The sequence below is a fragment of the Schistocerca nitens genome, chromosome 4 (assembly GCF_023898315.1).
Source record: "Schistocerca nitens isolate TAMUIC-IGC-003100 chromosome 4, iqSchNite1.1, whole genome shotgun sequence".
Classification (NCBI taxonomy): Eukaryota; Metazoa; Arthropoda; class Insecta; order Orthoptera; family Acrididae; genus Schistocerca; species Schistocerca nitens.
Window position 1 is genome coordinate 890,353,380 of NC_064617.1, and position 24,453 is coordinate 890,377,832.

General features: G+C 45.6%; 1 protein-coding gene across 1 annotated transcript in view; it reads right to left on the reverse strand.

Annotated features, from left to right (window-relative positions):
• The window catches only part of LOC126253431 (BMP and activin membrane-bound inhibitor homolog), a 286,791-nt gene extending 273,561 nt beyond the window's left edge, over positions 1–13,230 (reverse strand). The window contains exon 1 of the mRNA XM_049954765.1: positions 13,055–13,230. Within this exon, the coding sequence (XP_049810722.1) occupies positions 13,055–13,145 (91 nt within the window). The 5' untranslated portion in view covers positions 13,146–13,230. The remainder of the gene's footprint in view (positions 1–13,054) is intronic.
• Between the last annotated feature and the right edge of the window lie 11,223 nt (positions 13,231–24,453).

The following is a 24,453-nucleotide window of genomic DNA, read 5'->3' on the forward strand; positions in this document are numbered from 1 at the left end:
GAGATATGAGCATTGGAAAATCCCATTTTGATTGATTGATTGATTTGGGGGAGGGGACCAAACAGCAAGATTATCGGTCCTATCGGATTAGGGAAGGAAGGGGGAGGAAGTCGACAGTGACCTTTCAAGGGAACCATCCCGGCATTTACCTGAAGCGATTTAGGCAAATCACAGAAAATGTAAATCAGGATGGCCGGACGCGGGTTTGAACCGTCGTCCTCCCGAATGCGAGTCTAGAGTGCTGACCACTTCCCATTTTGTATGCGCAGCGTTTTGGAACGTATTAGGTACGCATGCTGTCGCGTGAATACCGATTTGGCTCTGAGCACTATGGGACTTAACATCTGAGGTGATCAGTCCCCTATAACTTAGAACTACTTAAACCTAACTAACCTAAGGACATCACACATATCCATGCCCGATGCAGGATTCGAACCTGCGACCGTAGCGGTCGCGCGGTTCCAACTGAAGCGCCTAGAACCGCTCGGCCAAACCGGCCGGCTGAATACCGATTTCACCTGGAGTGATGTCGCTTCGGTCGGCTTATAGTGAGTCAGAGCGTAATTGGGATTGGAAGTGTATGCACAGCTGACCTGAAAGCTTATTGGATTGGATTGGATTGTTTGGGGGAAGAGACCAAACAGCGAGGTCATCGGTCTCATCGGATTATGGAAGGATGGGGAAGGAAGTCGGCCGTGCCCTTTCGAAGGAACCATCCCAGCATTTGCCTGGAGTGATTTAGGGAAATCACGGAAAACCTAAATCAGGATGGCTTGACGCGGGATTGAACCGTCGACCTCGCGAATGCTAGTCCAGTGTGCTACCACTGCGCCACCTCGCTCGGTGGCTGACCTGAAAACTTTGACAGCATGGCGCGTTTGTTCGTAGTCTCTACTAGACCTGTTTACTGTAACGTCATCGCTAGTTCCGATAAAGGCCAAGTGCAGTAACAGCGTCATCGAGTAGTTCCGCGCTTTCAGTGTTCCACAATCGCATATCTCTTTCTTGTTCCCGCCCAACTGTTGCATTCTGTTGCACTGTTGGGGAGTGGAGGAACTGGGTCAGTGGCGTAAGTGAAGTGAAGGGAAGGGCTAACAACACAGCACGTTGTGGGAGTTAAGTAGCTGTTATGAAATTCGCAAAGGGCGGGCGGGGCTCGTGGCCGTCGGCTAGGGCGCTGGCCGTGTAGCGGGCCGGGCGAGTGAATTGTTTTCGGCGGCTGCGATATCTGTCCGGGCATCTAGCAGGCGGTCGCATACCGCCGGCCGACCTGGTCTGTAAATCAGACGCCACGCACTCTGCGCCAGCCACCTGCGGGCGGCCGGGCCACAGCTGAACGCTGCCCCAGAGGATCCTCTCTGCGTCTGTTTGTTTTTATGACGGCCCCAAACAACAAACAGTTCTCTCCACATGCGGCCCCGCTATCGTCACGCGTTTGTACGCGTGTAGTTACCCGGCGCACATGTCACACGGCTATAATCGGGAGACCAATCGACAAATGATCTACGCACGCGATACCTACACTGTACAGTCGTAGTACTCTAGATTGGTCATTATCTGCTGGAATCGGGACGCGATTTGTACTGACACTTACTCGTTTCTGCGTCTTTACTCCACGAACTACCTTACGGTGTGTGGCGAAGAGTACTTCGTGCACCAGCCGCCACCACAGGCGAGAAGGCTAACGCACGCACTCCACTCATAGGTAAGCCGGTTCGAATCCTGGTGGCGGATGAAATTTACACTGCCAGTATTTGGACGGCAACGAGGAGGAGAGGTGATGACGTAAAGTTTATGACCACACCAATCGCCGACGTGGTCTTGGCTCCAGGGTCATTGCAGACTAACTGATCTTGTAGAATTTCCAGCAGGCTAAACGTGCTATCGCGCGAAGGATTTTCTAGTATGCACTGATTTATATGTTTTTTATTACGTGTGTGTCTTGACTGCATGACCTCCACTGGGCCGATTTTACGCGTCGATTATACCCGCCAAAGCTATTCAGCCCCCCCCCCCCCGTAATGATGTTGCGTGGATCGTCATTAGAAATAGTAGCGATTATAAAATTGATGAGGATGTGTTAGATCATGAACAATTTGGCCTTAGATAATGTAATGCAACAGAGAGGCAATTCTGACGTTGCAGTTGGTACCAGTGTCCTGGATTAAATGTCAAACCTCTCCGCAGTGTCTCATGAAGTGGGGGCATACGACACAGTCGATGGTGACCCGTCTGTCTGTCTGTAGGCTGTCACTTTTCCCTCACTCAACACGCGAACGCAACAGAACAGAAAATCGCTAGCACTGGTACCAAATATCCCGCACCACGTAATGTGCAGGGACGTGTTGAGTATCCTCGGTTTCCTTCCTGAGAGTTGTCAAGCACATTTTCCCTTATGTTTCAGCAGATATTCCCCAATTTTGTTTCCGCAGTGTTGAGGTGGAATCATCCCAAATAAATAGGGTTCGTCACGCCTTCATGCGACGCTCCGTGTCGACAGAAAGCGTCTATTTGTTTCCCGTAACAATAAAAATAATTTTAAAGCTGCATTTTACGTGCCCGATGTATGGAGCGCTCCCAACTTAGTGTAGTACGATATTCGTTTCATAGATATGTGTTAACATGGACAGTAAAACACCGAGAATGGCCAGTTCTCCAGCAGCGATTGAGCAGCGCTGCTGCATGGCCGTTGCAGTCAGTGCAGACCAGGTCGACGCGCGAGTCGTTGGTTATTCACTCGTTTTACTGGCCCTGTTAATACATATCGATAAAACGAATATCACACTAAACTAATTTCGGACGACTATATCGAGTGACAATGTAAAACTCCGATTTAAAAACCATGTTGTTAGTAATTAAAAAAAAAAAGAAAGAAACTGATGCTTCGGTCGGGTGTCGCATAAGAGACGTGATGAATAGTACTTGTTTGGGCTGAATCCAGCTACACATTGCAAAAACGAAATTTCGAATATCTACCTAAACTTAAGAGAAAACGAACCAATGACTCACAGGAGGGACACCCTATATATGTAGATCTGGAAGAACGACTAATGGCAAGGTTCCGTATGAGCCCGATTTTCTCTAATTTTGTCATGGTGGATATCTCGTGAGGAACGTGTTTCATGAAGTAATATGTTCCTTACACCTCTTGAAACGCACGCTCTCGCAATTTCAGCAGTAAACCCCTCTATGGAGAATAACACCTTTGTTGCGGCGTTTGCCACTGGACTTTGATGGAGCTCTGTGAATGGTATAGCACTGACTAAACGAAGCCATGACGAACATGCCAATGTTCTTTGGGTGTTCTCTATCCCCTCTATTGATATTACGTGGTACGGGCTCAAAGTGTTGAGCATTAGCCTACCCAACAATTGACCGAACGAGATTTTTGTCAGCTATCTCTTCAGCGGGTGGATTACATATCCTTAGGATTCTTCCAGTTGAACTCAGTCTGGTTTTGTGTGATGGTTCCACTTTACGTCACTCCAACTCCAAAATCAATGGTTTCTTTTTAAAAGGCTCCAGATATTCGTACTGCATTTTAATACCAGCACTCAACAAACGCGGCATCATGTTAGCAATTAACTTACGTTACAGGATAACATGTGCCAAGATATGCGTATGCGGTAGTGCAGTCGAGATAATTTGATATTTATTCGGACCTCCTGCCATCTAAACACATTTTTATCTCATTACTACTTTTCTCCTACACAGTTGTATATTTTGACTAGGTTACGCTGCCAGCTGCTTCCTTTAAGTCATTGTTAGAGGTCGTCTGCAAACATTAAGGCACTCATCATCATCTATAGTTTATAGTCCCTGCCTAGGCCTGAATGGAATTTAAGCCTCTCCATCTTTTCCTGTCCTCGCACCTCGTCTGTCTCTCCATGCCGCCCGCTGTGACCGAGCGGTACTAGGCGCTTCGGTCTGGAACCGCGCGACCGCTACGGTCGCAGGTTCGAATCCTGCCTCGGGCATGGATGTGTGTGATGCCCTTAGGTTAGTGAGGCTTAAGTAGTTCTAAGTTCTAGGGGACTGATGACCTCAGATGTTAAGTTCCATAGTGCTCAGAGCCATTTTTTTGTCTCTGCACTTCGTCTCAATCTTCTCCATCACGCATTACTTCACTGCAACGATGCATCTGTCTCTCTCTCTTCCTCTAACTCCGTTGCGTCCTATTGTCCTTCCACGAGCCTATATTGATACCCTGCCAACTTCCACTTTTAACATGCCCCTACTATCTTAAGTCTTTTCTATGGTCTCTTGCATGGGCTTCTGTTTCACTGTTTCTCTCGCAGTGCCGGCCGCGGTGGTCTAGCGGTTCTGGCGCTGCAGTCCGGAACCGCGGGACTGCTACGGTCGCAGGTTCGAATCCTGCCTCGGGCATGGGTGTGTGTGATGTCCTTAGGTTAGTTAGGTTTAAGTAGTTCTAAGTTCTAGGGGACTGATGTTGAGTCCCATAGTGCTCAGAGCCATAGTGCTCAGAGCCATTTCTCTCGCAGTCTCATTCCTTACCCTATCCATTCTAATTAGTCCAACCCTCATTTTAAATTACAGAAATAAATGTTCAAATGTGTGTGAAATCTTATGGGACTTAACTGCTAAGGTCATCAGTCCCTAAGCTTACACACTACTTAACCTAAATTATCCTAAGGACCAACACACACAGCCATGGCCGAGGGAGAACTCGAACCTCCGCCGGGACCAGCCGTACAGTCCATGACTGCAGCGCCTCAGACCGCTCGGCTAATCCCGCGTGGCTTTAAATTACATCTCGCAAGCCTGTATCCTGTTTACCAAAGTTTGCTGTGCATAAATGGGTATTGGAGCACTATATACTCGCTATAGCACTTGGTTTGCTTCTTAGTGGTACATCCTTACTCCAAACCAGGCCGGAACTCACCTTTTGCCTCGTGATGGCTGGGTGTTGTGTGATGTCCTTAGGTTAGTTAGGTTTAAGTAATTCTAAGTTCTAGGGGACTGATGACCATAGATGTTAAGTCCCATAGTGCTCAGAGCCATTTTGGAACTCACCTTTCACTAATCTCCTTTTCACTCCTCCCACTGTTTTCTATTACGCTCCTAACTTCATTGAACTTCCCACTTTCTTTTCCACACATCCGTTGTTACTATCATGTTTTTCCTCGTCACCAACATAAGGTACTAACGGCTTTATATTGTTACATATGAATACCTGATTGAGATGTTGCTTTCCCCTACAACACCAGCATCGCCAAGTACCGGATGGTGAAGACAGAAGACGGATAGCAACCCTGTGTAACATATTAATTGGCGAATTGGTTATTATAGGCCTTTTGCCTTGTCTTTGGAATTAATTAAGAGAAAGGAAGCGTATCTGTAGCCAACATAACAGAAACAAAATGTCGTTCTATACACACCTGACTCACCCAGAGGGTGGTAGACTTCCCACGTTGCCTCATTATTCTCGTTCTGGCCAGACATAATGAGGGGAAAAAACAGGGGGCAGGGGCTGGCGCCAAAGATGTGTGCTGGCGATTGGCCGGCGCCGGCCAGCAGCAGGTGGTCCGACTTCCGGCCACGCACATCCGAGGCGCCACTGCGCCGCAGGCAACTTCCGGCGCCATTCTTTTGTTCTGCCGCGAGACGTGGCGCCGCTCCGCGCCGGGTAATGAGTCAGTTCCCACTCCCGACTAGCGGGCCGTTGCACTGCACTGGGGAGAGGCTACACAAGTAACGAGTCTAAAAGCTCGAGCACGTATCAGCGGGACAAGGGGTCCCGAATCTCTAACGCCTTTGTCAACGAGCACACAATCTGTCATAGTTCACCAGTTTGTCAAATTATTTGGCAATATGCGTTTTTCTTTTTTTTCGCGTGTTTGTCAAACATAAACCGCGTTTGACGTGTTTGAGAGAAGTTCTGATTGACGCCAGATTTGACAAGATGTCGGACATTGTCTGTGTTCATGTTCCGCTGCGCATATTTAGCGAGAAAGAGTTACGATTTATCTCTGTTTCGCGATCAAAGATAAGAATAAAAGACCACTGGTAATTACCAAATTGGCGGACGTGTTGCATTTCGCACAGTCGTATATTACGCAGAAAGAGGTTAGAAATTCTTCCAATCCATGTGTGGCATAAGCAAACCAGTGCTTAACAGTATTGGTTAAAAACAGTGTTGGTTGCAATTTTAGGTTTTTTTTTTCAACGACGCGTTTCGCCTTATTTAGGCATCTTCAGGTTATCTACATAGTAAACAGAGAACAAATACATCTATTTAAGAATCGCGATCGCTCCTGTGAACGGGAACGCGTTATGCAGATCTTGGTGCCTCTCGCGTCCATCTAGAAAAGGTAATGATTTTACTATTTTATATTTCTAGTTTTTACTGAGTTTAACGAAGGCTATGTTGACCTGATATATTCGACGATGCCCTTTGGCTACACTGACTAAAGGATTCTTCTAAGAAATACCAAATTAAGGTATTTGCTCTTTCAATAGGTGATCTGTTTATACTTTCAATAGGTGATCTGCTTATACATGCTTTTTGGTTATCCAAGTCTGCACAACGCGATCGCGATTCTTAAATAGATGTATATGTTCTCTGTTTTCTACATAGATAACCTAAAGATGCCTAAATAAGGCGAAACGCGTCGTTGAAAAATAAAAAAAATTAAAATTGCAACCAAGACTGTTTTTAACCAATAGACGTCAGAAAGAAAATCAATATTTTGCGCACAACATAAATGCGAGAGAGCAATGAAATAAAAAATAAAAATCAGAAAATATCCGGTTCTTCCACTGCCGATATATACAGGATGTTCTAAAAAAAAATGCCGAATGCTTTGAAAGGTGGTAGTACTCATCGAAACAAGAAAAATGAATTTAATAAAGATGGGTCTGGAAATGCATACCGTACGGTCGCAGGTTCAAATCCTGCCTCGGGCACGGATGTGTGTGATGTCCTTAGCTTAGTTAGGTTTAAGTAGTTCTAAGTTCTAGGGGACTGATGACCTCGGATGTTAAGTCCCATAGTGCTCAGAGCCATTTGAACTGTGCGGCACTACTAACATTCTGAAAATATTTTCTGAGGTGTTTTGAGATAACTGACACATATTGTGCCTCCACACATTGGCCCAGTGTTTTTGTAAACCACATCCAACGTCTCAGCAAAATTTTGCCATCCTGCAAAGCTTGCGGATCTCTAAGATACAATTAAACGTGAAGGAATCTCAGGATGAGTAAGGCCAGAAGTATTGTTTAATTACCTGGAAACAGATTACTGATTTCACCCTGAGAAAAGAATTCTGGCCTGGTGCTCAAGTTCCAAAATACACGATGGATTTTCATTGTGACTATTAAAATTGGTTGTAATATTTTGTATTTCTCGTGTAATGACATTGTTCCAAGGCATTAATTAAGTACATTTAAAACTAATTGGAAAATATAACTTATTAACTTGTATGCTACTGAGGATTGCTCTGAACCTATTAAATGTTTTACTTTTTTTTTATAGAACTGACTCCGCCAAGCGATAACATAATTCATTGTCAATGTCACTCAATTTCATGTCGAAGATTTTATTTTAATTGTCAGCTCACGTAAACGTTATCAGTTTATGTAAATCTCTTAGGTTGTGTACTTCCAAACGAATGTTGGTTTACTGAAGGCAGACATATGGGACAGAAACAAGCAACCAGACAGTACGAAATACCCGTGCACCTTGCAACCGGCCTGATCTTCTCGCCAAATACAGAGCGAGGTTCTCAGCATGGGTGTGAGCTTATTCCTTTCGATAAAAATCTCTCGTCTGCTGGGTTATCTTTGCACTTGTTGTGGCGTAAGGTCCGGCGACGCAGTGCTCGTTTACAGGCGAAGCGCTGTCACAGTACGGTAGCGTATTCGGAAGGAATCACCGCGGAGTACGCTTGAAACAGCCCGAGTACTGCCATTACCAATTTGGGTAGCTTGATAGTAATCCGCGCGTAGGCTGGTAATGTTATCCACTTTAATTAGAAACCCGTGGGCGTCCTGTTCGTTGAAGATACTAGATTCGACATTCCATTCACGAGACTCGTCGTTGTTGGGGCATTGTTTAAGAAAACTGCTCCACAATAGATGTCTCCGAGGTACACGCGAATGCATCCACAGAGAATGAGCCCTAAATGCCAGAAAACCGGTTTGGCCGGGAGAAACAAAAACACTTCGCAACAATACGGGAACGCACGCTGCCATCTGTTCAACCTGCTTCATCAACGAAACCATCTTCAAGTATAAATAAAGTGTTACTAATATGAAACAAGTTGCACGAAGAGTAGACTTTTTTTTCCCGAACACGGTTGGAAAATATCCGCTGACATTTCCTGGTAATGTGGCTGCTTTACGGGGTATGTCAAGTCGCAATTTCACTCTAGTGTATGGGTTTGTTATTGATATTTCATCCGCTTTTTTCTCCTTTATACGGGGTGTTTGATTCTAAACCAAACGGGATAATAGGGGACAATTAAATAAGGAAATAATTCTAACAACATGGGTGCGGAAACCAATGGCTTCCCTGATACGACGTTTTACCATCAAGTACATTAACACCTTATAAGTAAGCTCAGCACAAACCCTGAGGAACGCCACTTGCAATACTGGCTAAAACGTTGGTCAATTGCCAGTCCACTGGCCGGCGTGGCCGTGCGGTTCTAGGCGCTTCAGTCTGGAACCGCGTGACCGCTACGGTCGCAGGTTCGAATCCTGCCTCGGGCATGGATGTGTGTGATGTCCTTAGGTTAGTTAGGTTTAACTAGTTCTAAGTTCTAGGGGGACTGATGACCACAGATGTTAAGTCCCATAGTGCTCAGAGCCATTTGAACCAATTGCCAGTGCTGTCAATAGCCCAGAAGAATTTTATTGACATATTACAACAGAGTCCCAGAGGATTCAAACTGCAAATATGCACTTGAGAACAAACACATTACAAGAGGGTTCAACATGGCTCTGTTACTGTGACGGCAGGTCTCACCTTGTCTCCCTCATTGATGCCCATATTCGTTCAAAAATTCTAGGAGTGTTCCGAACGTAATGACAACCATTCACAGTGCGTTATCGGTGGATCTTCAGCGCGAGCCAAGACCGATAACTTGTCAAAATGCTGTTCACCAGTACTCAGATATTCTAAATGGTGATAAAATCATACGAGAGCAATTTATCACTTTGTAATTTACACCTCACTTGTGGTGTTTCGAAATAAACGTACACTTAGAAGTCAACAGTGTTATTACACTGCCACGATTGTACTCCTGCGCATACGTCGTAATGGGGTTGGTCTCCGGACCTACGTTTGTTACGATTATTTGCTTGTTTGGTTATCCTCTACTGACAGCGTTTTTTTTTTACCTGTGCTAGTCAAACACCCTGTACTTAATTACTCTAGAATATAACAAAACTTTAGTGTTAATTTTCAAAGTTTCATCTTCCTCATGTGGCAATGACAGTTCCGTAATACTCTGAAACCTGTGACGAGATTTAGATATCGAGGCGCCAGTATCATGGGTCTCAGACAGGCAACTACAAACTATATGAAGAATTTTCATTTTTTTAGAGAACATTTAAGAAAGTAGAGACGACAAAACCATTTTTACATATATTCCGTATTCTGTCAGAAGTCAACATACCACAAATGACAAATGTGGTGATATGGTGTTACTGCCCTAGCGCCAACGAAGTCTCATAGTAGCGAGACATATTTCTTGAAGAGTTGTATGTTAATTAAGGTGAACGCCAAGACGATTTCTCAGCTGTGCGGCGCTGACTCCTTTCCCACCAAACTGGTGCTGTGCCTCTAAAGGTACGAGAACATTTGTCAGCCGAGCGAGTTGTTAGCTGTTCGCGAGCTCGTTGTTCGCAACTGGGTCCGTGGCTCGCAGCTGCTCAGCCCGAGCCACCTGCTGTTTGATTTTCCGGCGAACACAAATTTCTGTGGGCTCGAGAGCAATGTAGTTCACAGATCGCTCTGCGCGTCTGTTATTTCCTCTAGCAGTTCAACAAGTTCTAGACTGTGCAAGGCACCTTATGGTGTGTGGTGGAGTGTACCTCTGGTCCACTATCGTTTCTCCCCTTCCCTGTACCACTCTGGATGAGTTCTAATTTCTCCAATCCTTTCCGTGTGGTTATTTCCCCGAGACGTATATATGGGAGAAAGTAAAATGTTCCTCGAGGCTTCCCGGAAAGTGCTCTCTCGAAATTTCTTGATAGTAAAGCTATCTGTGAGGCACAACGCGTCTCTTGAAGCGTCTGCCATAGGAGTTTGTTGAGCAACTTTGTAATGCTCTTGCCCCGTCTAAATGATTCCGAGGCGATAGGCACCGCCCTTTGTTTATCTCGTCTATTAAACCAACGGAGAAAGAATCCCAGACCGATGAGCAATACTCGAGAACGTCGAACAAGTGTTCTGTAAACAACTTCTTTCGTGTATGAATTACATTTCCATAGATGCTTTCAACGAACTTCAGCCTGGAATCTGCTGTTCTGCAATTTGTTTTGTGTGATCATTCCAATACAGGTCGCTCCTGATGGTTACTCAAAGGAAGTTCACGATAGTGACTGTTTACAGTGATTTGTCGCCACCGGTGTAACTGCGCAGTAGTAGATTTCTTCGCCTATTCAAGCGGAACACGTTACAGCCACTCCCTGCAACAATAATCAATCTTCTGCTGGTCTTCCTGCGATTCTCTAATCTTCCTATAGACGACCGGATCATCTGCGAACAGCCTCATGGAGTTTTCGATGCTATCCACTAGATCATTTAGATCTTATTGTGAACATGAATGGTCCTAGCATGCTTCCTTGTTTTACTCCTGAAATTACGTTTACATCTGTCTATTTTGTCCCGTTAACAGTGACGTGTAAATGCAAGGAAGTCCTACATCTAGTCACTAACCTGGTCTGATACTCGGTAAACTGGTATTTCTTTCACTGAGCTGCAGAGCGTAATTGAATTAAATGTCTTCCTGAGGCCAAGAAATACATCATCAAAGTGAGATCGCTCGCGGGCATGATGTCTCGACTGTACTCTGCAGATAATGGACTACAAAACGCATTATCTCTATTACAAATAGAATCAATAGGTATAAATATAAAGACATCCATTCTGGTGTTTATACTATCTTGTCCAACAAGTATCTTGGTGGTAACGGCAGAAAACTAGGTGGGTGAATACCGCAAAAATATTTATCTTGGCTTATTATATACTGCACCTATAAGGAGCAACACAGATCAATAAGAACAAGGAATCCCTGAGGATGGATTGACCCGTAACTGCAAAACACGTAGAAGTCACAATGAACTGAGCAGTGTTGCATGAAGATCTTTGTAATGAGATTGCAAACAAAGGTAACTCCAGCATTGGTCGTATAAATCTGAAACGGTTTTATTGTTATTATTATTATTATTGCATATCGGTTTCAATCGGAGTAATCGTCTTCAATGCAACACAAAGTCCAGTGGACTCATACATTCATGCCGGCCGAAGTGGCCGTGCGGTTAAAGGCTCTGCAGTCTGGAACCGCGAGACCGCTACGGTCGCAGGTTCGAATCCTGCCTCGGGCATGGATGTTTGTGATGTCCTTAGGTTAGTTAGGTTTAAGTAGTTCTAAGTTCTAGGGGAGTAATGACCTCAGCAGTTGAGTCCCATAGTGCTCAGAGCCATTTGAACCATACATTCATGCACAAAATATAAGTTCGAACATGGGTATCCATCGTGAAAAAGCTGCCAACTAGCAAGTGAGATTTAAAATTTAGTTTGAATCTTACCTGATAGTTGGCATGTTCTTCTCGATAAATACCCATGTGCTCGAGTCCATGGGACTCAGTGTTGCAGTGAAGGTGATCACTCTGATTGAAATCGATATCAAATAATAATAATAATAATAATAATAATAATAATAATAATAATAATAACGGTTTCAAATTTACATGATCAATGCTGGAGTTTCCCTTGCTTAGAGTACTTCTTGTGTGATGGTGGTGCACAAACTTCCTAATGGAATCGAATCTTTGTAATAAGAAACCTGTATTCACCAAAAAACAATATTTATTACTATCAGGCCATTGACATTAAAAGTTTTGTGTGCATCAGAAACCCTGATCTTGAAGAGTTCCAAACGAAGGCTTACTAACGAGCCGTTACGATCCACAAAAAAGGAAATACGAGGGTTGGAACTTTAATAGTGGCAACTATTTATTTACAGCTCATACAAAATAGATACGTGTTTCAAAGTTTTACTGACCTTAAAAGTAGTCGCCAGCTCGTGTATAACTCGTTGCCAGCGATGTGGAAGTCGTAGGATACTCTTAGCAGTGCCAGTTGTGTTGACAGTTCGAGCGGCGCGGTCTGTTGTCCGACAAATTTGTAGCAGTTCTGAAGCGAATGCCGTGAAGCGTTTCCTTCAGTTTATAAATCGAGGTGAACTTATGAGAGCTTAAGTCAGGGGAGTGATCTAGCACTTAGCAGCCCCATCAGTCAAACAAATCAGTATAACAGCTTGCACTGTACGTGCTTGAGCATTGTCCTGAAAAATCATGGTCGGGTCCTGCAAGAAAGTGTCATCAGTTCTGTCTCTGTGCTGTTCATTTTTGGAACACAACCTACGACCAGTAATTGTACGACACTGGACGACATCGGTCTATCACATCAACTTGTTTGCATACTTTTAGTTCGTATTAAGCTGTGTCTATGTCTGTAGAAAACAACAAAGACGCTGTGTGTCCGCCTTGATAAATTAAGACAAAAGAAAATGTTCGCAATGAGCTGTCATGTATTGAAATAAAACCTAAGATGAACAGTGGTGTGATTGGTTCTAGCAGAGTATTTCGTATCAGTTGAATCTTAATAACTATCCACTGCAGAAATCTTGCTTCCAAACACATTTGCCAACAATGTTTCCTGTGATTGGGTGAGCCATTTAGCAGGTTCGCAGCCTCATAACATGCATTTCCATGGCCACAACGAGTACATTCTCCTCGTTACGTGAGAAGGCGTTTTTCATGAACTAACAACAACGCCGTGTTAAAGGATGGGAGTACTCACCGTTGTTGGAGGCGGCGGCGCACAGCAGCAGCGGCAAGTGTGTGGCCAGGATCAGCGAGAGGCGCCGTCGTCGTCCGGGCACGCCCCCCATGGCGGCGTCGCTTCGCCACTCAACACGTCGCACGGTCTCGCGTGTCACTCGGGGCGTCTCTCCACGGCGCGACCTCTCATGCGCACAGCCGACAACACACTGAGCGCATGCAGCCGCGCGCTCCAGCTGCGGGCCGGCGTTTCGCCCCCCACCACAGCACCCACCCGCGCATGCGCTCTAGAGACCGGGACCCACCGGGCGTCCCGGCGACCGCCTGGAGCACTCGGCTCCCTTTAGGAGTGAGTCCCTTCTGTTTTTTGCCGATGGAGAATAAAACGCCGTAAACCCGCCACTCCGCTGTTTCTTCATCAATCACTTCGCGTTTCGGGGGGCTACGCTCCATCTTCAGGTAATACAAAACAAAGTATGGACTCTCTTGTGTCGGTCTCTGACACACGAGCCTCTTCGGATTAATAAACTTACGGTTTACATTCCCGTCTAACCAGGATCATAAAAAAGTATGAGAAGAAGCCGTAAAGGGATTATGCATGATGAATCTTTTTTTGTATCCGCTGAAGATGAGTGCAAGTATTTGACATGCTATGTACTTAGCAAATAAAGGCACAACTGTAAATGAATAATTACCAACAAAATAAAATTTCAATTTCAACCTAACGTGTTTCATTTAGAAGACCTATCATTTCGTTTTTGTTGCCGCATAGCGTCTCTTTTTATTCAGTCAACATGATAAACGCAAAAAAGACTCGCACAAGCCAGGAACGTGTTGTTTACAAATTTCCAACGTAACGTAAGCCTCATGGGCACTAACTGATCGTTGTTGTCGTCTTCAGCACAAAGGCTGGTTTGATGCACTAGTCTATCCTGTGCAAAAGCCTTTCATCTCTGCGTAACTGCTGCAACCTGCACCCAATTGGAAGTGCTTACTGTAGTCAAGGTGAAGCAGTAGGATCGGGAATGCGGTGGTAAGGTGACGCGTCGAAATTACTGTATACATTTTCCTCCAAGTAATTTATTCAGACTTCATTATCAAAAACCAAAGATCTTGTTTTAACTTCCACAGAATGAGTAACACGTGCTCTGTTGACTACGGAGTCTTTCGCGACGGAGTCCTTGCATAAAAAGTTCTCGGTTTACTTGCCGCGTCCAATTTGGATAAAATCCCCTGCTCGGGATTTTATCCACAGTTTTACCCCTGACGAAGATGACGGAGGTAGTCATCGAAAGCTCGGCATTTTATTCAAATTTGACTCGGCAAGTAAACCGAGAACTCTTTATGCACGTGCTCTGTTCTTTTTATTGTAATTTCTGATGACATCGCGCTACAAGAAATAACAGTTAAACAGTCTGATGATGATCCACATGAAACCGACCTGCAACAACAAATTTTACACACTGACTACAGCTTAGGAAAAAGGAAAATGTCAGTTCAAATGGCTCTGAGCACTATGGGACTTAACATCTATGGTCATCAGTCCGCTAGAACTCAGAACTACTTAAACCTAACTAACCTAAGGACGTCACACAACACCCAGCCATCACGAGGCAGAGAAAATCCCTGACCCGGCCGGGAATCGAACCCGGGAACCCGGGCGTGGGAAGCGAGAACGCTGCCGCACGACCACGAGATGCGGGCAAAATGTCAGTACTGAAATGTGTTTTAAAGATTTTAAATAACAACTATAAAATGAGAGAGTCCTAGATACACAAGTTAAACCCTGAGTTGAGTGACGTAACTGCGCTTACGAAATTTTGACGTAATCTAGATACAATATTTCCACCTGATCAAGCTAATACGAACTTGCGACTATAATATAAGTTATTAAACTTTGTAAATGGGACTATTCAGAAGTCAACGCAGTAAACAGACTGTAAAAAAAAGCCAGTAATTATGAGACTTCAAAGAGAGGAAAACTCTTAAAATGTAAAGGCCGAGTACACAAATACGAAATAACATTAATCATTCGGTATCGCCCCTCCGCAACTCGTGGTTTAGTGGCTAGCGTTGCTGCCTCTGGATCACGGAGTCCCGGGTTCGATTCCCGGCCGCGTTGGGGATTTTCGCTGCCCGAGGACTGGGTGTTTGTGTTGTCCTCATCATTTCATCCTCATCATCGTCATTCATGACAGTGGCTAGATTGGACTGTGTAAAAATTTTGTACGTATTACTGTTATTTTACTATTGTTCTGATCTTAGGTATGTCTGCCTTGTTATAAGGTCGGGTGGTGGCAAGTTATATTTGAACGGGAGGGGGAGGTAGTAACCAACTGTGAACCCTCCACCCCCCCCCCCTCCCCTGAACTAAATCCTGGATCCCCGCCCGTCCTTTTGAACACACCAAAGTGGAGTCACCAAGTTTAATGTCCCCATTTCATGAACGGATCATCAAACATCATGTGCCCTTCCTCCAACGGACGCTGGTTACGAATTCTAGGGTTAAATCTAGCACACTGAAGCACAGTTTGGTGATAAGAAACTTTACGCCACCCCCTCTCTTTCTTTTGGTCAGACATACATTCTAAGACAAAAAAACCGACGCGCCACGTAAGAGTTATCCGAATGGGACAGAATCGGTAGAAGTGATGTGCCCATACAATCAAAAATGATTACAATTTCAGAAAAATTGGATGCTTTATCCAAGAGAAACAGCTTCATAAATTGAACAAGTCAGTAACGGATTGGTCCGTCCCTGACCCTTATGTAACTAGTTATTCGGCCTGGCATTGAGTGATAGAGTTGTTGGGTGTCGTGCAATATTCTGTCCAATTGGCCCGTTAGATTGTCAAAATCCCGAGCTGGTTGGAGTCCCATGCCTAAAAGTGCTCAATTGGGGGAGGGATCCGGCTACCTTACTTGCCAAGGTAGGGTTTGGCAAGCAGGAAGACAAGAGGTAGCAACTCTACTCGTGTGCGCGCTGACATTATCTTTCTGAAGTGTAAGAGCAGGATGGCTTCCCGTGAAGGGCAACAACACGGGGCATAGAATATCGTGGACTTACCTCTTTGCTGTAAGGACGCCACGGATGACAACCAAACGGTTTCTGATACGAAATGAAATGTCATCCCAGACCATCACTGCTGGTTGTCGGACAGTATGGTGGGAGACAGTCGGGCTGGTATCCAACTGCTGTCTGGGGCGTCTCCATACACATCTTCGCTGCTCATCGGGGCTCAGCACTGAAGACAATTCAACACCCACCAATGAAATTCCAGGCCGTGTATGCCCTATACGACCGCAAACGGGCTTATTGGTGAACAAAGGTCAATGGTAATCGTCGCAAGGGCGCCGTGAGCTCAGCCCCGTTTCTGAGAGCCGCCTATTAACGGTCCTTGAGATCACTGGAGCACCAGTGGCACGTCGTATCGATGATAGTGATGAATACGGGCCTCTGAGTGCCTTTCTGACGGCTGCTTGGCTCTCACGTTGTATTGTCTCTCTAGGTAGACCGCATCGTTCTTGACGCTTCACCCATTCCTCCCAACATCGTCGAATAGTGGCTTCGTTTCGAATCAAATGTCTAGTGATTCGCCGATTACTCCAGTCCGCTTTTTTGAGCCCAACTGCACGTACTCTCTCAAATGCTGACAACTGCGTGCATAAATCACGCGCCTGTCTGCGAGGCATAGTTACTGTTCAACTGAGCATACGGAATGAAATTCGTAAAGACTTTATGACCTTGTATCGACATGTTCCCTGTTTACTATTCTTGGCAGTTGCGCGGTGAAATTGCGCTGCAGCGCCAGACATTCATGCATCGGCCGCCGAAATTTACGATTTTGCATTCTCTGTCACTACGTGCTCTTTTTAGTGTGTGTTGCTGATGAAAAATGAAAATTTCTTCCGTTGCGGGGCTCGAACCGATTATGCCTGGCTGGAATACCACAGCACTATTGCGCAGCTTTAACCCTAGATACTTCGGTCTACTTAAGCGCACCATATTACATACATTTGTGTCAATAGTTAATTGCCAATTTTTGTACCACGCACTTTTAGCCAGCATCTCCGTCCGGTCTGCATTTGATACTGAGTTTGTACAGTCGGTGACAGAATTCGCGAGTTGGTTCAAATGGCTCTGAGCACTGTGGGACTCAACTGCTGAGGTCATCAGTCCCCTAGAACTTAGAACTACTTAAACCTAACTAACCTAAGGACATCACACACATCCATGCCCGAGGCAGGATTCGAACCTGCGACCGTAGCAGCAATGCGGTTCCGGACTGAAGTGCCCAGAAGCGCACGGCCACAACGGCCGGCGTACTAACACAAATTAACTATAACTCACCATGGTAACATTACGGAAAAAGCTTTTTTTTATAATACAAGTACCCAAAATAGTCACGGATTAGCAAGATATTCCGCAATTTCAGCCTCGACACGGTCTGTGTATCTGTTCACTCCACAGCCATGCTGGAGAAGCGTTAACGGAAAGTATGGAAATGCAATAGTGGAGTAGATACATAGGGAAATGCAGTTAGCAAGTCATTCAGCGGCACAATTAAGTCAATACAATTGACAGAAGCACAAGATGCAGGCACTGGCAAGTGTGCAGTACAGAAATTCTTCACCTTTAGATCTACAAGATAAAGATTTCAGGTAGCGAAAAAACTTATCTTATGAGGAGGAAGTTTTTTTGAGATTTATTTACTGATTATCGATCTGCTTGGTAGTAGCTCTTTCAAACAAGAGGAAAAATTGTAGTCACCAGCGTGATTAGTACCAAAAACTAATGCAGCCTTCCCTCTGAAGGGAGAACACTTTACCGCTAAGATAGCAAACAGCTGCAGCAGATGTTGCTCACTGGTTGTCCCAATGATGGCTAAGGCACATAATTCACAACGTAAATGACGCAATTAGTTGCAGCTTCTGCCTGACCAAGATTCACAACATAAATTTGCTATCATTATGACATCTCTTAAATGAGAATCATTTATAATAGTTAATCAAAATGACCAGAAAACATCGAATGAATTTTGCACGGTTATTCTGAATTACTCCAGGCACCCGCCAGGGTAGCCGAGAGCGGTAACACCCTGCTTCCTGGACTCGGGTAGGTGCGCCGGCCCCATATCGAACCCGCCCGGCGGATTAACGACGACGGCCAGTCTGCCAGCCAGCCTGGATGTGCTTTTTAGGCGGTTTTCCACATCCTACTAGGTGAATACTGGGCTGGTCCCCACGTCCCACCTCAGTTCCGCGACTCTCAGACATTTGAAACACATTCACACTATTTCACGATTTACACTAGACACAGACAGCTAGGGTACACTACTCCCGTCCTGGGGGGTATGGGGTGGCGGCAGGAAGGGCATGCGGCCACCTCTTACAACTAACCATGCCAATTCCGTACTTAACCCTGCTGACCCTGCGCACATGCGGGATAAAGGCAGTAGCAAAAGAAGAAGAAAGAAGATTCTGAATTACTCCAGGGAACAAATCTACGATCACATAGCTGCCAAACGTTCCAGTTCTCCATTAGACTAGCGATATGCAGAACACCTTTGCTCAGCCGATGTGTTTCTTAAGCTGGCCAACACTGCAGAAGCTGGTTCTTCTTTGCTCGGCCGATGCGCTTCTTAAGCTGGCCAGCACTGCGGAAGCTGGTTCATCGAACACACAATGTCATCGACCGTGATTGCGTTGACTGGAAGCCGAAATATCTTAAAGAACAGGTCAATGAGTTTATACGCATTTCCGTAACTTGGGTCTATAGCGCAGTAACGAATAATGTCCAGATGCAACCACCGCAATTCGAACGTCAAAAATAGAGAGGAATGGGAATAATTTGGATGGTCCTCCTCTTCAGTAGCTGTTATTGATTTTCGATCTTAAGCGAATTTACAGGTAGGCTTATTGATAATATGACATAATTATACTTATTACCTGTTTGAGCTGTGGTCTCACAAATTAGAGTTTCTAAGGAAACATCAAACTTCGATATTTAGAAGATATAGGTTGCTGGTCTGAAAGGACACATGTTACGACGCGAGATCCCTGATAAAATGTTAGTTAAGCGCCATAATGCTACATCCGTTATCTTCGCTGACTGCTGCGGAATATTAATATAAGATAAAGAGATGGTCCCATACTCCGAGGAGCGCAGGGGTCGATGCGGGAGACCCGCATCGCCGACTAGGCAGGGTCCTAGCGGAGGTGGTTTGCCATTGCCTTCCTCCGAACGTTATGGGGATCAGCGATGATAACGACACAACAACACCCAGTCATCTCGAGGCAGGGAAAATCCCTGACCGCACCGGGATCGATCCCGGGACCCCGTGCGCGGGAAGCGAGAACGCTACCGCAAGACCACGAGAAGACTGAAGCGCCTATAACCGCTCGGTCACAGCAGCCGGTCGCTCATTTGCAGGGCAAGGCAGAGGTCTGTTGTGTTTTCTGATGAATGCTGGTTCTGTCCCGGTGTCAGTGATAGCCATGTGTTGATTAGAGCCGGCCGGAGTGGCCATGCGGTTCTAGGCGCTACGGTCGCAGGTTCGAATCCTGCCTCGGGCAAGGATGTGTGTGATGTCCTTAGGTTAGTTAGGTTTAATTAGTTCTAAGTACTAGGTGACTGATGACCTCAGAAGTTAAGTCGCATAGTGCTCAGAGCCATTTGAACCATTTGTTGATTAGAAGGAAGCCAGTTGAGGTCCAGCAACCAACACCTCGAGCTGTGTTCTGTGGTGCAATTTCATATGACAACAGAAGTACTCTCGTGATCATTCCACGCAACCTGACAGCAAAACTGGACGTGTCTGGTGATTCCACCTGCCGTGGTGCCAGTAATGAACAGCAGTCCAGGGGCTGTTTTCCAATAGGATAATGCTCGCCCCCCGTACTGTTGGCAGAGTGTCGACATGCCGTGGCCTGCTCAATCACCAGACCTGTCTCCAATCAAGCACGTCTGAGACGTCATCGGACGAAAACTCCAGCGTCACCTTACATCTACATACTTTACCGTGATTTACAACCGGAATTAGGTATCATTTGGTAGGTTGTATATCGTATGTATGAATATTTAAAGAAGACTGACATTGTCATGTGCAAGTTCTAAATAATTGTTAAAGCTCATTGCACGTGACGGAGTGTCTCTATTACCAAATGGTTCAAATGGCTCTCAGCACTATGGGACTCAACATCTGTGGTCATCAGTCCCCTATAACTTAGAACTACTTAAACCTAACTAACCTAAGGACATCACACACATCCATGCCCTTCGCAGGATTCGAACCTACGACCGTAGCAGTCGCGCGGTTCCGGACTGAGCGCCTAGAACCGCTCGGCCACCACGGCCGGCTATTATCAAAACGGCGTAATGAAAGATTGCCTGTACTAGCAGAGGTTGCTATGGTCGCAGGTTCGAAATCCTGCCTCGGGCATGGATGTGTGTGATGTCCTTAGGTTAGTTAGGTTTAAGTAGTTCTAAGTGATAGGGGACTGATGACCTCAGATGTTGAGTCCCATAGTGCTCAGAGCCATTTGAACCATTTGATAACCGGATAATACTTCGGAAACTCTGAAAATCTTGGACGCAGCAGAGAGCAACGAGGAAGCGTTACCTCGGAAATCGCAGGCTGGGTTATTTCCGAGGATTTTTACTCTGAGAAGCGTACCATTGTATGAGTATAGGTATTTCCTCGCAAACATTCTGCGCCGGACGACAAAAGACTGAAATATGGTTGGTCGGCGTTCGGAAGAATCTGTAGAGAGGGAGAATATTCCATGGTTTCGAGAATATGGTTCGCCTTCTGAGTTACGAAGGAGGGGAGCCAACCTTTCCTGGGAAGCCAGCGGTGGAGACAAGAGGTCTTCCGTTTTGAGCGCCCGGGTTTGACGGTCGCTCAGTATCAACTTTGTTGGTACAGACGGATTTGCTGTCTTTGCTCTCAGGAGATTTTATAGTTAGAGCTGTTAGGCACTGTACTGTTGCGAACTTATAAGATTCTGGACTTCGCCTCCAGTTTGGGAGTCATCGTTGAGTATGCAGCATTCAGTGATTGAGAAAACTTCTTCTGCCTATACTCACGTTGAGACGTTATCTGAACTCTGTCCTTGTGGCTGGGAGTTCGCTTTCCTTGTCAGTAGAACACAGAGAGGAAAAGACAGTATTAGATTATACTAGTCAAAGGACCGTCTTGTGCCGTCCTGGTGTTTGAATGAGGTTTTTTAATATATTTTGTGGCTGGAGTTCTTCCTTCGTCGCAGACTTGTAAGAGAACCTTCACTCCGATGCACCGGACGCAGTACATACGGTGATATTGCTAATTGCTTCGGCTTATTAGGGGTATAAAGTTAAACAGCTGTGATCACGTAAATTTTATTTCCACTGAGGTTGTACACCACTGCAGATCATCTTTGAAAGTAGTGTCTTCTAGTGTTTGGTACATAGATGATGTCAGTCGTCTCGCGTTATTTATATTAGATCGCATAGCCGAAAAAAGGGGCAGATTTGGGCAATTGATCAATCGTACTGGTAAGGAAATTCATTTGTATCTATTTATGTCCATTGGACATTGATGTATAAATAGTTTCAATATAAAGGGGTTTTAATCTACAATAAATGTATAACCAGAAACAGCATTTATCATTTTATATTTAGTAGTTCCCTTAATCATCAATTTATGTTTGTGTTGTAGTTTATATGTTAAAGAGCAAGAAGGAGGAGATATCATCATTAAGAGATCCTAAGATCTGCTTCAGGAGGTAGTCAGACAGGGCCAAATCTTCATTTTAGCGTTTATTATTTTCCCTTGCGTACATTCATTTTACACCTGCCTGGGGTAGCATCTTGGAATTTTAGGGCATCAAGTTCAACATTGGCCATAAATTAAGAAAAATATTGGCTCACCACGAAATGCCAGATGTAAAATGACCATCTCGTAAAACGATCAGTAAATAATAGTGGAAGCATGCATTTTAAAAACGGAGTTTTACGTGTATATTCGATAGAGTGGTCCCAGGTTAGCTTAGTGTGATGTTCCTAGTGCGATATTTGTTTTATCGACACATATTAACAGCGACAATAAACCTCGAAGAATAACCAGTACTACAGCAGCGAGATTACTGCCGTGGCCCGCGCTCACTGCAACCGCCAAGCGTGCGTAATCGCTGCTGGATTGTTGTTTGCTCTTCGTATTTTACAGTCCCCGTTAATACGCGTCGATGAAACAAATATCGAACGGGACTTATTTGGGATTTTTAATGGGAAACAAAGTGACCCTTTTTTCTTTTTTCTTTTTATACTGGGCGTCGCATGAAAAACGTGACGTGTAGTAACTGGTTAGGCTGACCACGTACACAACGCAGAAACGTAATTGCGAACATCTGCCGAAACACTAGAGAAAAAGCACCTGACGACTCTCAGGAGAGATACCCAGTACAACACATTATATCAGAAATATTCTTTATCATTTACTTTTTGGTACTATTATACGCTGAAGGGCCAAAGAAACTGGTACACCTGCCAAATATCGTGTAGGGCCCCTGCGAACACGCGGAAGTGCCGCAACACGATGTGGCATGGACTCGACTATCTGAAGTAGTGCTTGAGGGAACAGACACCATGAATCCTGCAGGGTTGTCCATAAATACGTAAAAGTACGAGGGGTGCAGATCTCTTCTGAAGAGCACATTGTAAGGCATCCCAGATATGCTCAATAAAGTGCATGTCTGGGGAGTTTGGTGGCCAGAGGACGTGTTTAAACGCAGAAGAGTGTTGCTGGAGCCACTCTGTAGCAATTCTGGAGGTGTGGGGTGTCGCATTGTCCTGCTGGAATTGCCCAAGTCCGTCGGAATGCATAATGGACATGAATGGGTGCAGGTGATCAGATACGATTCTTACGTACGTGTCACCTGTCAGAGTCGTATCTAGACGTATCAGGGGTCCCGTATCACTCCAACTGCACATGCCCCACACCATTGCAGAACCTCCACCAGCTTGAACAGTCCCCTGTTGGCGTGCAGGGTCCATGGATTCCTGAGGTTGTCTCCGTACCATACACGTCCATCCACTCGACACAATTTGAAACGAGACTCGTCCGACAAGGCGACATGTTTCTAGTCATCAATAGTCCAATGTCGGTTCTCACAGGCCCAGGCGAGGCGTAAAGCTTTGTGTCGTTCAGTCATCAAGGGTACACGAGTGGGCCTTCGGCATCGCAAGTCCATAACAGTGATGTATCATTTAATGGTTCGTACGCTGACAATTGTTGACGGCCCAGCACTGAAATCTGCAGCAATTTGCGGAAGAGTTGCACATCTGTCTCGTTGAACGATTCTCTTCAGTCGTCGTTGGTCTCGTTCTTGAAGGACCTTTTGCCGGCTGCAGCGATGTAGGAGATTTGATATTTTACCGGATTCCTGATATTCACGGTACACTCGGGAAATGGGCGTACGGGAAACTCCTCACTTCATTGCTATTTCGGAAATGTCGTGTCCCATTCATTGTGCACCGACTATGACACCATGCTCAAACTCACTTAAAACTTGATAACCTGCCATTGTAGCAACAGTAACCGATCGAACAACTGCGCCAGACACTTGTCTTATATAGGAGTTGCCGACCACAGCGCCGTCTTCTGCCTGTTTACGTATATCTGTATTTGAATACGCATGTCTATACCAGTTTCTTTGGCTCTTCAGTGTACCACATTTTAGTGTTTATGTGACGATGTCTTCCTCGGGGCGTGAAAGGTACAGAGATGCTACTACAACTCTCATTCAGTTTCATTCCATAGTCAGGTGACGTTGACCCACCCTGGAGCCGGCCCTTGTTGTATTGTTGCAATCTGCGTCCTCTGTAACACTATGGGAACTTCTATTTTTTATACACAATGCAGACCTAGTTTACAATGAACGACCTGAGTCCCTTCATCTAAGTGGTGGTCCTGATAATGCGAGCGTGTGATGTGGAAACTGCACGACCTGAAAACGGTGGCCGAGGCTGAAGAGTGCTGACGCGTAGTAACCGTCCATTGCGCAACAACGGTCCCTGGGAGACGGACGCCTTCCGCGGCGAGTTTTTTGCGCTGCCGGAGGAGCAATCGACCGGGAGAGGAGCCCCGCCGGACAGGCCGCCCCCCTGTTTGTTAATCGCCGGCCGGACGGAGAGATACGGCCGATGCCCGGCCAACGGCTTAATTACGGTCCCACCACCCACCCACTGCAGCCGGCTGTGCTGCCCGGCAGCCGCCAGCGCTCTGCAGCGAAGCGGCCAGGCGTCGCAGTCCCAGGGAGAAGCGGCTCGGTTTCCGCCGGTTAACCGTCCAGATACGTCTAAACGGCGCACTGTGGCAGGCCTCCAGCACGGGATTCTGCCTTCGACAATAAAAACCTCGCTGAAGATCGGTTTGGTCT